At 42.9% G+C, this 12,668-nt stretch overlaps 1 protein-coding gene across 2 annotated transcripts in view; it reads right to left on the bottom strand.

The window, feature by feature from the left end:
- Positions 1-12,668, bottom strand: part of TLN2 (talin 2) — a 664,294-nt gene that overhangs the window by 219,801 nt on the left and 431,825 nt on the right. For both annotated transcript variants that reach the window (XM_038746479.1, XM_038746480.1), the window contains one exon: positions 3,244-3,414. In XM_038746479.1, the coding sequence (XP_038602407.1) occupies positions 3,244-3,379 (136 nt within the window). In that variant the 5' untranslated portion in view covers positions 3,380-3,414. The remainder of the gene's footprint in view (positions 1-3,243; positions 3,415-12,668) is intronic.

The raw sequence follows: 12,668 nt of genomic DNA, 5'->3' as shown, positions 1-12,668 counted from the left end.
GGGGAGAGAAAGGAGGGAGAGAATTCAGCGAGGAGGAGAAAGATCTCTTCTTGGGTTACTGCAGGGAATATAGGAAGTTGGAGAGGGCGGAGGAGAAGAGAGGGAGGAACTGGAGAGGAGCAGGGGAGATTTTAGGGATTTTCATCTGTTTGATTTTCAGCCAAAAAATTTCTCAAACCATGGAGAGTGCCTTGAACACTAGTTGTCTGCCAATATTTTCTTTCTATTTCAAAGCTTTGAGGAAGGGGGCAGGGAGAGAAACAGAAACAAAGGCGGGGACCATTGATTTCCACCAAGGCAAATGGACTCAGTAATCTTAATCAATGATGAAAACGGATTTGGAGAAAAAGCCCTCAGTAGTTGATAGCAAAACCTTTTCTAAAAATAAGAGTCTTATGCGAGAGGACTGTACAGCTCTGGACTGTAAATTCCTTGAAGACAGGGATCAGATCTACCAACTTTACTGTACTCTCCCAAGGGCTTAGTATAGTGCTCTGCACACAGTAAGTGCTCAAAAAATACCAGTGATTCATAGAAGATTCTGAGTTTCAACAGCAGGGTCCTTGTCCTGCCACTGCTGGTATTGTTGAGGTGGAAAAATCAAATTGCCCAGCATTAGGAAACCAGGATGTGGGAAGGAAAGGCTGGTCATGGACAACAGCCAACAGTCCCCATTTACTGGCTTCACTCAGTCTTTACTGTGCCCTGGAGAGTCAATAAAAATCAATTAATGGAATTTATTGAGAGTTTATTGTTTACAGAGGACTATACTGAAGTCAACTAGAGGGGAAGTCTGGGGAATTGGCTATTGGAGGTTCCTCCAGCCTGGAGACCTCACAGTAAGCTCTCACTCTTCCATGGCTCTAGAAGGGGGTACATGCAGGAGCACTTATGGGGTAAAAAAAAAAAAGGCCTAGGATTAATCAATCATATTTACTGAGCACTTGCTATGTGCACAGCACTGTACTAAGTGCTTGGGAGAGCAGAGCACAACAGAATTAGCAGACATGCTCCCTGCCCACCACAAGCTTATAGTCTAGAGGAGGAGACAGCTGTAGGAGTCGCTTTGATAACCTCACATTGGGGCTGCGAGTGGGAAACAGGATGGAAGGGGGGCATGGGTTTACATTCTAGAGCGGGAGACAGACGTTAAAATGAATCAAAGGTGGGGGAAAGACAGGATATAAGGATGCGTATTTAAGTGCTATGAGGTGGACATCAAGTGCTTAAAGGGTACAGATCCACGTACAGAGGCAGTGCAAAAGAGAGAGCAAGTAGGGGAAATAAGGCGCTAGCTGGGAAATACTATAAGCTCGCTATGGGCAGGGAGCGTATCTGCTAATTCTGTTGTATTGTACTCTCCCAAGTGCTTAGTACAGTGCTCTGCACATAACAAGTGCTCAATACACACCACTGATTGAAAAGCCTCCTGAAGGAGATATGATTTTGGGATGGCTTGGAAGACTGGGGAAAATGGGAGTCTGTCAGCTACGAAGAGGGAGGACGTGGGAAAGACGGTTCATAAAATGCAGCGTGGTTCAGTGGAAACAGCATGGGCTTTGGAGTCAGAGGTCATGGGTTCAAATCCCAGCTCTGCCAATTGCCAGCTGTGTGACTTTGGGCAAGTCACTTAACTTCTCTGGGCCTCAGTCACCTCATCTGTAAAATGGGGATTAAGACTGTGAGCCCCCCATGGGACAACCTGATCACCTTGTAACCTCTCCAGTGCTTAGAACAGTGCTTTGCACATAGTAAGCGCTTAATAAATGCCATCATTATTATCATTATTAAAACACTGTATTAAGCCCTTTTTTAATGGTATTTGTTAAGGGCTTACTATGTGTCAAACGCTGTTCTCAGCACCGGGGTACGTACAGGATAACTAGGTTGGAAAAAGTCCTTATCCCACATGGGGCTCATAGTCTAAGGAGGGAGAACAGGTATCCTCATTTTACAGTTGAGGAAACTGAGCCAAAGAGAAGCTAAGTGACTTGCCCAAGGTCACATAACAAGCAATTGGCAGAACCGGGATTAGAACCCAGGTCCTTCCAACTCCTTGACCCATGTTCCACTAGGCCACGCTGCTGGCAGAGTACAATACAATACAGTTGATAAACAAGATCCCTTCCCCCTGCCCTCAAGAGCTTTCCTCAAAGAGTTTATAGTCTAATGGAGGAGGTTACTATCTAGAAGTGTCTGGCATTTGAAATAGTAGGGAAACAAATAGCTTGAACAGCAACCTATTCAAAAGCACTTCTAACCAAGGAGTAGTCTAGGCAGGCTGACAGGAACTGGTCCATTAACTTATTCATCAAGGTAAGTTACTTGGTGACTAAATTGAGTGAACATGTAATGAACCCAAGAGCTGAAAATACTGAAATACCAACTACACTAAAACCAAGATCTAGCTAAGATGCTAAAGAGCGTGAAAAGCTGAAATGCCGGATCGTGATCCTGTCCCCACTTCCTCTCAATAAAATCATCTTAATTCGCTTTGCTACCATTCAGGGAAGGACCTCTCCAGTCCAGAGAATTCCATCACAGGAATTCCACAGAGTCCAATTAGACTTCTCTCACAAAGGAGACCACTATGAGAGCTGCTTAGTAGGGCTATCAGCCAGTCTGAAGCATACAGTCATTTTATCTAGGTGTCATGTTCCTCTCAAAATACAGATTCCAGTGCCTATTAGATGGGTTGATTTTTCATCCATCATCAGGAATTTGAGTGGGCAGTTAACAACAGGATTCTGACTGCAAAGGCAAGGTGGTTGAGTTTGCCATCCTGGCCTCAAACTTACTTATAAACTGGGGAAAAAAATAACTTGATTCTGCCTCCATTTCCTCAGCTACCACTCAGTAGTATTTATTGAGCACTTAGTACAGTGCTCTGCACACAACTGAACTGATTGACTGAGCACTTCACTACATGCGGAGAACAGAACTAAGCACAATACAAAAGACTGGCAGTCACAGTCCCAGCCGCAAGGAATTTACGGGCTACGGGGAGAGAGGCATTAGTACAGTGCTCTGTAACAATAAGTGCTCAATAAATATGATTGAATGAATGAAAGGAAACTGCAGATAAGAGCAATAGTAGAGGATATGTGCGTAAGTACTGTGGGGCTGGGGTAGGTATCAAAATGCTCAAGAGCTACACAGCCAAGTGTATAGTCAATGCAGAGGGGAGGGTGGATAGGGGAAATAAGCAATACACTGGTCCCAACAAGTGACTCTGGAGCCTACCTTGGCCAGTCTGAGCTTCAGGTACCCTCTCTCGAATAACTCGACAAGCATCGTAAACTGCAGTGGAGGGTTCGAATTGCATCGTCTTCACCACATTACAGTGGCGGACACAAATCTTCAACGACAGGGCCACCATTGTTGCAGGTGATTTGAGAGCTCCCCTTAGAAGAGCTGAAAAACATAAAAAAAGATAAGTCATTAGTTTCCAGGAAACATTTAAGACAGGGCAGGGAGTCTTCAATTTTCCATGACATGAGGAATGGAGAGAGCTTGGATTTTTGAAATGCACATAGCCATAGCACCTTATAGTCAAAAGTGTCAAATTTCTCCTCACCTCATCTAAATCCAGAGCTCCTACTATGTAGGAAAATAGGCTCATCAGCATCCAACTCCTCCCCACAACAACCCAACAATGAAGCAGAACAATATTTAAATATGGGTCATTTGGTAGGGATTGGAGGGGAGCTGTCCTCAATATTCCCCTCAGTATGTCAATTAATCAATAGTATTTATTGAGCACTTAGTGTATGCAGAGCACTGTACTAAGAGCATCAGAAAGTGCAATTAAATTGGCTGAGACAATCCTATTCTAAAGGAGCTTACAGTTTAGAATGGGAGACAGACATTAAAATAAATTACAGTTGGGGAAGTGGCAAAGTGTAATGATAGGTATCTAAGTGCCATGGGACCAGGGGTGGGATGACTGTCAAGATGCTTAATGCTTAAATGCACAGACAGCATAGAAAGGGAGGAAGAATAGGGTGGAGAAATGAGAGGTTAGTCAGCGAAGCCTTCTTAGAGAAGTTACAATTTTAGTACAGCTTGGAAGATGGAGAGCACAGTGACCTTTCAGACAGTTATCCCTGATTTCACTACACATTTGAGAGAACTCAGGGAACTGTATGGCCAATATCTAGTATAATGAGATACCCAAAGCTATTCAGTAAATATTAGTAATAAATAAATATCTGCCTTGGGCAAAACCAAAGCTAACAGAAAAAGACCCAATTTATGTTCTCAACATTTTTTTTAATCAGATGAAAATGCAGACTCACAAAGTTGTTTTGCTGTGGTTTATAAGGACTGGAGGAAAAGAGGAAGGGGATTTAACCAAATTCTTAGCAAAGAGTATGCACTTACAAGTACCATAAATACTACTACTACTACTACTAATGATTATGATGATACTACTGAATCCTCCTGAAAGCAATCAGGGTGGAGGAAGAAATGTTTTCATCATATTTACACTATGGGAATAATAATAATTACCAATTTTGTGGTATTTTTAAGCACTTAATAATGATGGTATTTGTTAAGTGCTTACTATGTGCCAAGCACTGTTCTAAGTACTGGAGGGGAGATACAAGGTAATCAGGTTGTCCCACATGGGGCTCAGTCTTAATCCCCATTTTCCAGATGAGGTAACTGAGTCACAAATAAGTTAAGTGACTTGCCCAAAGTCACACAGTTGACAAGTGGCAGAGCCAGGATTAGAACCCATGACCTCTGACTCCCAAGCCCATGCCCCTTCCATTGAGCCATGCTGCTTCTCATAATAATGATGGTATTTGTTAAGTGCTTACTATGTGCCAAGCACTGTTCTAAGCACTGTGGTACATACAAGGAAAGCAGGTTGTCCCACGTGGGGCTCACAGTCTTAATCCCCATTTTACAGATGAGGTAACTGTAGGCACAGATGAGGCACAGATAAATCAAGTGACTTGCCTAACGTCACATAGCAGACAAGTGGCGGAGCCGGGATTAGAACCCACGACCTTCGACTCCCAAGCACTTACTATAGGCCAAGCAGAGTACTTAGCACTGGGGTAAATACAAGATAATAAGCTCAGGCTCACAGTCTAAATAGTGGGGAGAACAGGTATTGAACCTCATTTTACAGATGAAGAAAATGAGGCATAGAGCCATAAAGAAGCAGCATGGCTCAGTGGAAAGAGCCCAGGCTTTGGAGTCAGAGGTCATGGGTTCGAATCCCGACTCTGCCACATGTCTGCTGTGTGAACTTGGGCAAGTCACTTCACTTCTCTGAGCCTCAGTGACCTCATCTGTAAACTGGGGATGAACACCGTGAGCCTCATGTGGGACAACTTGATCACCTTGTATCCCCCCCAGCGCTTAGAACAGTGCTCTGCACATAGTAAGTGCTTAATAAATGCCATCATCATTATTATTATTATAAAGCAACTTGCCCAAAATCACACATCAGGCAAGTGGCTGAGCCAGGATTAGAACTCAGGTGCTCTGACCTCTGATCCAGGCTATTTCCAGAAGGCTACACTGCTTCCCTAAATACTTTCCTTGAAAGCAATGATGTGTACAAATGCTGTTCTTAAATGGACTCTGAAGTGTCGGATCCTTTGCTTAGCTGAAGAAAAATTTCTGCTTTTAGCAAGCAAATGCGAGCTGACAAGGTAATGGATAAACTCTTACTCACCAGGGGCGGTAGTGGAGGGCCAGTCAGGAGGGCAACACACATTATTGCAACCACATGGGCAAAATGTTTGTTGCCTGGGGGCAGGGGGGAAAGGAGTAGGGGACTGAGGAAGGGGCAGGAAGTGATGCAAATTCAGGGGAGTTGTCTCCCTTGCTTACCCAGTGTTATCGCCTTATCCTGAGCCAATTACCTGGTCAGGGTTTCAAAGAGGGCCTGAGGCGAGAGAAGAGGAGTAAAAGAGGGCACAGGTAGGAAGTTTTTCCCTGCATCATGAGCTGAGAAGGATTATGGAGCAGAAAGATGTTGCAAAAAGGTCATGTGGGGGTTGAGCTGGTGGTTGGAGAGCTAGACTTAGGGATATCCGATTCGGTAGACTGCTGCTATGCTTTACCCAGTGTGTGAAAAACCTAATCATGAGAAAAGGCCAGATGACTAGGGAAAGACTGTGGATCACACTTGGATTTTTGCTTTCTTGGGAAAAAGCAGAATTTTTTAAACAGCTTTAAACTTCAAACCACACCAGGGTCCCATTGGACCAGAAGCTGTGGTGCTAGGCTTAGGGTGGAGCATTATATATTATGGTGAAAATTACTCTATTTTTTTGCCATGTGACATCAGAGGGTGGGTGGGGAAGCATCTTTGGCCCAAAAGTCTGACGGTTAATTAACTTTTCATGACAGTGAAACTTGCGAAGGACAGCCTGGTGGTGTCCACAATCCACTGGGTTGGAAGTCTTTATGAAGTCGATGAAGACAACATGTAGGTTTTGACTCTGCTCTCTGTACTCCTCAGGCTGTCTAGCATTAAGTCAGTATTCCCATGTCTGGATAGAGAACAGTTTGGCTTTCTGGAAGTAATTTTTTCGCCAACTGGTCCGTTACATGGTTCAACATTACCCTGGCTCGAACCTTCCCAGATGAAGCCAGGAGAACTAGCCCAAGATCGCAATTGCATGACGCAAAACTACACCTCCTCTTATACAAATGGTCTCGGCCCAATAAGCCTCTGAAATGACAAGAGTTCACGACACTAACACTCAGCGTTGTGGGAATATTTGACTTTTGTTTAAAACATGAGAAAACACTGTGACAGAGTCAAGATGGATATAAAAGTGATCTCACTGAACAGGCTATGCATGTCTACCTCTGAAATGCAACAGGCAGGTTTTTGTTTCCTAACTTTATGTTTATACACTGGAGGAATTAATTATTTAGCAGAATTGTGAAAAGACTACATTTATCTCAATAACGTCAAAATTCAGCAAAATACACAATACTCTCATCACTGGGCACCCATCCAGGACTGAATTAATTTACCAGATTGGATAGTGGCGTAATTACAGCAACATGACAGAGTGGTTTAAAATATCCTTTTTATTTTTTCATGAAATTACGTGTAATCAAACTAAGTTTCATTTTGAGCAACCCATCAAATTAGTTACAAGGAAAACATTTAACCAAGTCATTGCCAAACTTTAGGGCACGAAAATCTGAACTGATAATAATATAGAAAACTTGCTCTCTATCTCACAAAGAGGGACTCAATTTTTTTTTAATGGTAGTCGTTAAGAGATTACTATGTGGTAGATACAAGATAATCAAGTTGGACACAGTCCATGTCCCATGTAGGGCTCACAGTCTTAATCCCCATTTTACAGATGTGGTAACTGAGGCACAGAGAAGTTAAGTGACTTGCCCTAGGTCACACAGCAGACAAGTGTCAGAGCTGGATTTAGAACTCAGGTTCTCTAACTCCCAGGCCTGTGGTTTGTCCACTAGACCAGACTGCTTCCCTAATTTTGAGTTCCAGCGGTCACTCAAAAAAATGTACTTTTAAAATAATATCATAGGGATTGAATTTTGGAATGGCAAATTTGATACTGATTAATATTTCTTTTAGGGCTTTAAATACTTTTTTGAAAACTTTACATTATACATCGAAAAGATTAAAATGAGGTTAAAAATATCATTTCACTGAACACGGTTAGTGGAAGTAACCAGAGTCTTGAAACTTCTAAAAATGTCATGAGATTTCATATACAGTCAGTTCTATCAATCAGTCTACCTATCATAATTACTGAGTACTTACTGAGTGCAGAGCATTGAACTAAGCACTTGGGAGAGTGCAGTACAAAATGTTCCCTGCCCACACTGATTATAGTCTATGACATGAGAGCTGAGATCTTGCCACGTTAAAGAAAACTCACATTATCATCTGCATGCCTTCATTTATATCACACGAAGCACAAAACTGTTTCTTCTGACACCATATCGTGCCATGCTCAGGTACACACACATTGTGGGAAGAACATTACTTTATTCTTCTGTAGCATTTACTCACAAATGTGTAATAAAAACATACGTTATTGAGGAACTGGCCACACAGCTAAAATGCACGATCCTACACCTGTATCCCTAAGAGCTAATCCTGAAATTAGTCAAATCCATTACATAAGCACAGAAAACTAAAACAAGTTAGTGAGATGTACTTCTCTTGATTCGCAGTTTCTCTCTAAATCCAGACAAAAGCCTTGCAAACCTTCCACTTTTCCATCCTTGAATCCCCCTAGCCAAATCTGCCTGCCAACCCATCACACAAAAAGGCAACCTGAAAACCAAAGTAATGAATCCTTTCCCAAATGGTATCTTGATTATTGAGCAGATAAGGCAAGCTTTCCGGTCACCTCCATGGATTTACTGTTTAGGTAGTCACTAAGCCAACAAAAAGAAGTCACAAACTGGGAACTTATTCCACTGATATGTCCTGAAGCATAACAACGTAAAAGGGCTCTAGGATTGATATCCTGAGCAAACCAAGTCCTAGAAGCAACAAATGAAGTCCACCCCTCATTTTCAGTGCTAATAGGAGTGCACATTAAAACTCCTATCTCACCTTCCAAAATTTCAACTGCAAACTAATATCACATTCATACATCAATTAATGTTTTTTTTTAAACTGTTACTTGTGCAAAGCACTGTACTAAGCATTTGGGAAAGTGTAACACAGTAGAAGTGGTAGACATCATCCCTGTAAACTAAGAGCTTACAGTTTACAGGGAAAGCTAGACATTAACCTCTGGGGCTCAGATATCAAAGTCCTTAAGGGATAAACATGACCCAGTGGAAAGAGCTCAGGCCTGGGAGTTAGAGTTCTAAAATCAGGTCTGCAACTTAGCTGTGGTGTGAACACAGGCAAGTCACTTCACTTTTCAGTGTCTCAGTTTCATCATCTGTAATATGGGATTTCCTTATAGATTGTTGTTGGTTGAATGAGCGATGAGTCATGGATAAACCCAAGGGTATGGGCTTGTGAGACAGAGAGGATGGTGGTGTTATCCGTGGTGATAGGAAAGTCAGGGCAGAACAAGGTTTAGGTGGGAAGATGAGGAGTTCTGTTTTGGGCATGTAAAATTTGAAGAGTTGGTGGTACATCTAAGTAGAGATGTCCTGAGGGCAGGAAGAAATGCAAGACTGGAGAGGAGAGGTCCCAGGACTAGAGAGGTAGATCTGGGAATCATCTGCATAGAGATGGTACTTGAATCCATGGGAATGAATGTGCTCTCCAAGAGAGTGCATGTAGGTGGGGAATAGAAGGGGACCCAGAACTGAGTCCTGAAGAACTCCTACTGTTAGTGGGTGGGAGCGAGAGGAGAAGCCTGTGAAAGCGACCGACTCAGAAGGAGAAGCCAGAGATAGGAGAAGGATAAGTTAACAGTGACAGAGAAACCAAGGTTAGATAGTGTTTCAAGGAGACGGGGGTGGTTCACAGTGTCAAAGGCAGCAGAAAAACTGAGTAGTAGGATGGAGAAGTCATTGGATTTGGCAAGAAGGAGTTCATTCATGACTCTGGAGCTGCTTTATAGCTGCCTGCTCCTTTGCAGCCTTGCTTTCAGGGTAGGCCAATGTTTTCCAACTTTTATTTACTCTTTGATAAAACAACACACATTCTCCCACTTTAAATTTACACTGTCCTGGAGAACCAAAGAACCCTCTTTCACAGTAAAACAGGAGAGTCAGGTAAGTATGATCCAGGGAATTAGTTCCCAAGCAGTATTCAATCTGTTTTTTCAAGTAGCAACTGAGCCCAAGGATATGTCTTTACGTATCACAACCGTCAGACAGTCATTAAAAATCTACAGTAGAGGGAAACAGTAGAAATGGTGAACCTGTAGAATAGGTGTGAAGTCACCAGTAAGCAGACGGATACAAAAGCCAGCCAGAAGAGTCAGCTATGAAAGGAGGGGCAAAGCCTGGCAGGGGGAGCCAGGATTGTCTGGCCGCGCTCCTCCTTGACCCTCCTATACTTCCACTCCCTCTTGCTGCATTTCCTGCTGGGCCAGCATTGGCCTCTCCCCTGCATCGTTTGATAGACTCCTCAAACTAGCTGGAAGACTCTCTCTCCCCAGAGAGAAACAGCCTCCAAATAAGAAACGAAATCTGCTTTTAAGGCATGTAAATTCAAAGTACATACAATTGTACCGAGACAGATGTTTTCACTATATATTTTGGCAAGAACGCAATATCAGGCTGCAATTCCCCATGAACCCCAGGTCTCCTGGAGGGGACACTCCAGCTTCAAACAATCTTCTTCCTCCTGCCCAAAGCTGGTCAGATGGAGAAAGCAACAAATTAGGCTCTCCAATCAATCAATCAATGGTATTTGATTACCTAAGTGGCTAGGAGATTACAATTCAATGGAATCAAAGGCTCCCTGCCCTCAAGGAGCTTAAAAATCTATTAATCATATTTGAGCACTTACTTAGAGGGGCCCAGGGTGTCCCCAGTGACACTCCGGCCTGGAGCTGTCTCTGCCCTCTGTGGGGGCAGGATGATGGCAGGAGCATTTAGAAGGACTAGGAGGATGGGAGGTGATGCCTGCTCCGAGCCAAACACTGAGATCCAGATTGGGGAGAGCATTCAAACAGCCCTTTCAAGGATGGACACCATCTTAGCTTTGCCCTTCATTTTCCTTCTTGTAATTTCTCTAGACTGTAAATTCCTTGAGGGCAGGCAACCAGTTGACCAACAGTGGATTCTAATCCTGGCTCCGCCATTTGACTGTGCTATGACCTTGAGCTCGTCTTGTAACCTCATCTGTACAATGGAAACTGACCGTGAGCCCCATGTGGGAGATGGTCTGTGCCCAACCTGATTACCTTGTATCTATCCCAGTACTTAGTAAGTGCCTGGCACATAGTAAGCATTTAATAAATACCATTTAAAAATCAATAACCATGTATGCATATGTACTAAGAGAAACAATGAAGAATGGGCATTTTGAGATGTAAGTGTAAGTAACAGAAATGAAGTGATAAATTAAGCTTTCCCTAAATGTGGGTCTCTTCCACAACAGTTAAGTACCCAATCCCAAATTATTTCTGAATACCTTAATCCCAAAATCTTCAATAAGCATGTGGGAACATAAATAACCAGATCATCATGGGAAAAAACTAATTCCAAGATGGCATCTGTTTCAATAGCTTATTCATCTGTAGACAGTCAGTAGGGAGTGGAGTGGGGGAGGAGGGAGAGGGAAAAAGGACACATCAGTTATTTCAAAACTTAAGACATCTCCAAATTGGCACAAAATAAAAAGGTCTTCAAAAGGGCCATATGCTCATGCAAGAACTAGGAAGGAAAAGAATTGTGATTTTATTGATTTTACTACCTGTGAACTGCTAGACTATCGGCTCCTCAAGGGCAGGGATCCCATCTACCAATTGTATTGTACTCTCTTAATACAATGCTCTGCATACAGTAAATGCTCAATAAATAAAATAAATTCAAATGAGGAAAGGAGCTCACAAATGTTACCTATTAGAAATACTTAACCTAGACATCCATATATAGGTAGCAAATGACACCAAACCCTGAACCATAGGATCATTCAGGCCTACTTAAAGGTGAACTAGAAAATATTTAGGAGAGAAATGTAGTCTGAACTGAAATTGAAAAAAGCAACTAAGCAAGATTACCATGCATGTGCTCAAAGAAGTAGACGTTTTTAGAGAGATGCTGCCAAACTATAATGAGCTCATATTCTTACTGCAGCCAAAATAGAGGAATCCACCAAACAGAAACGTAAAACAAGATGAGAGAATTCAATACTCCCTAAGAAACTTATTTGGGATGAGCATCACAGGGGTTCCAGTGTCTAGACCTAATTAACTTCAATACCCACTGCCTGCAGCAGCTTTTTCAGACATTTAACTCCCTCCTCAAACCTCCTGCCCTCCCAATATCTGCCATCTCTTGTCCCTAACGACCTGGCCGTATACTTCATTTTCTGTCATGGTATTTGTTAAGTGCTTGCTTTGTGCCAGGAACTATACTAAGCACTGAGCAGATACAAATTCATCAAGTTGGACATGGACCATGTCCCACATGGGGCTCACAGTCTTAATCCCCATTTTAAAGGTATGAGGTAACTAAGACACAGAGAAGTGAAGTTACTTGTCCATGGTTCACACAACAGACAAGTGGCAAAGCTGGGATTAGAACCCAGGGCCTTTGGATTCCCAGGCCTGTGCTCTATCCACTAGGCCACGCTGTTTCTCAGATAAAAACTGAAACCACCAGGTATGTTTCCACTACTCTCCAGTACCGTCCTCTCGCCCCTTTTTCGACTTTCACATCCTTTCCAGCAGTATCTCAAGAGATCTCCCACTTCCTCTCACAATCCACCTCCTCCACCTGCACCTCTGATCTCATCAATTCGCACCTTCTTCAACCATTCAATTTCCAGTGCCTTCTTCCTGTTTCCAAACATGCTCATGTATCCCAGAACCAAAAAACACCTCCCTTGACCTCCAGTTCATTCATTCATTCAATCATTTGAGCGCTTACTGTGTGCACAGCACTGTACTAAGCGCTTGGGAAGTACAAGTTGGGAACATTTAGAGATGGTCCCTACCCAACAACGGGCTCACAGTCTAGAAGGGGGAGACAGACAACAAAACCAAACATGTGGACAG

This window comes from Tachyglossus aculeatus, chromosome 5 (genome assembly GCF_015852505.1).
Source record: "Tachyglossus aculeatus isolate mTacAcu1 chromosome 5, mTacAcu1.pri, whole genome shotgun sequence".
Classification (NCBI taxonomy): Eukaryota; Metazoa; Chordata; class Mammalia; order Monotremata; family Tachyglossidae; genus Tachyglossus; species Tachyglossus aculeatus.
The sequence above is the reverse complement of the archived record's forward strand: the minus strand, read 5'-3'. Positions and strand labels throughout refer to the sequence as shown.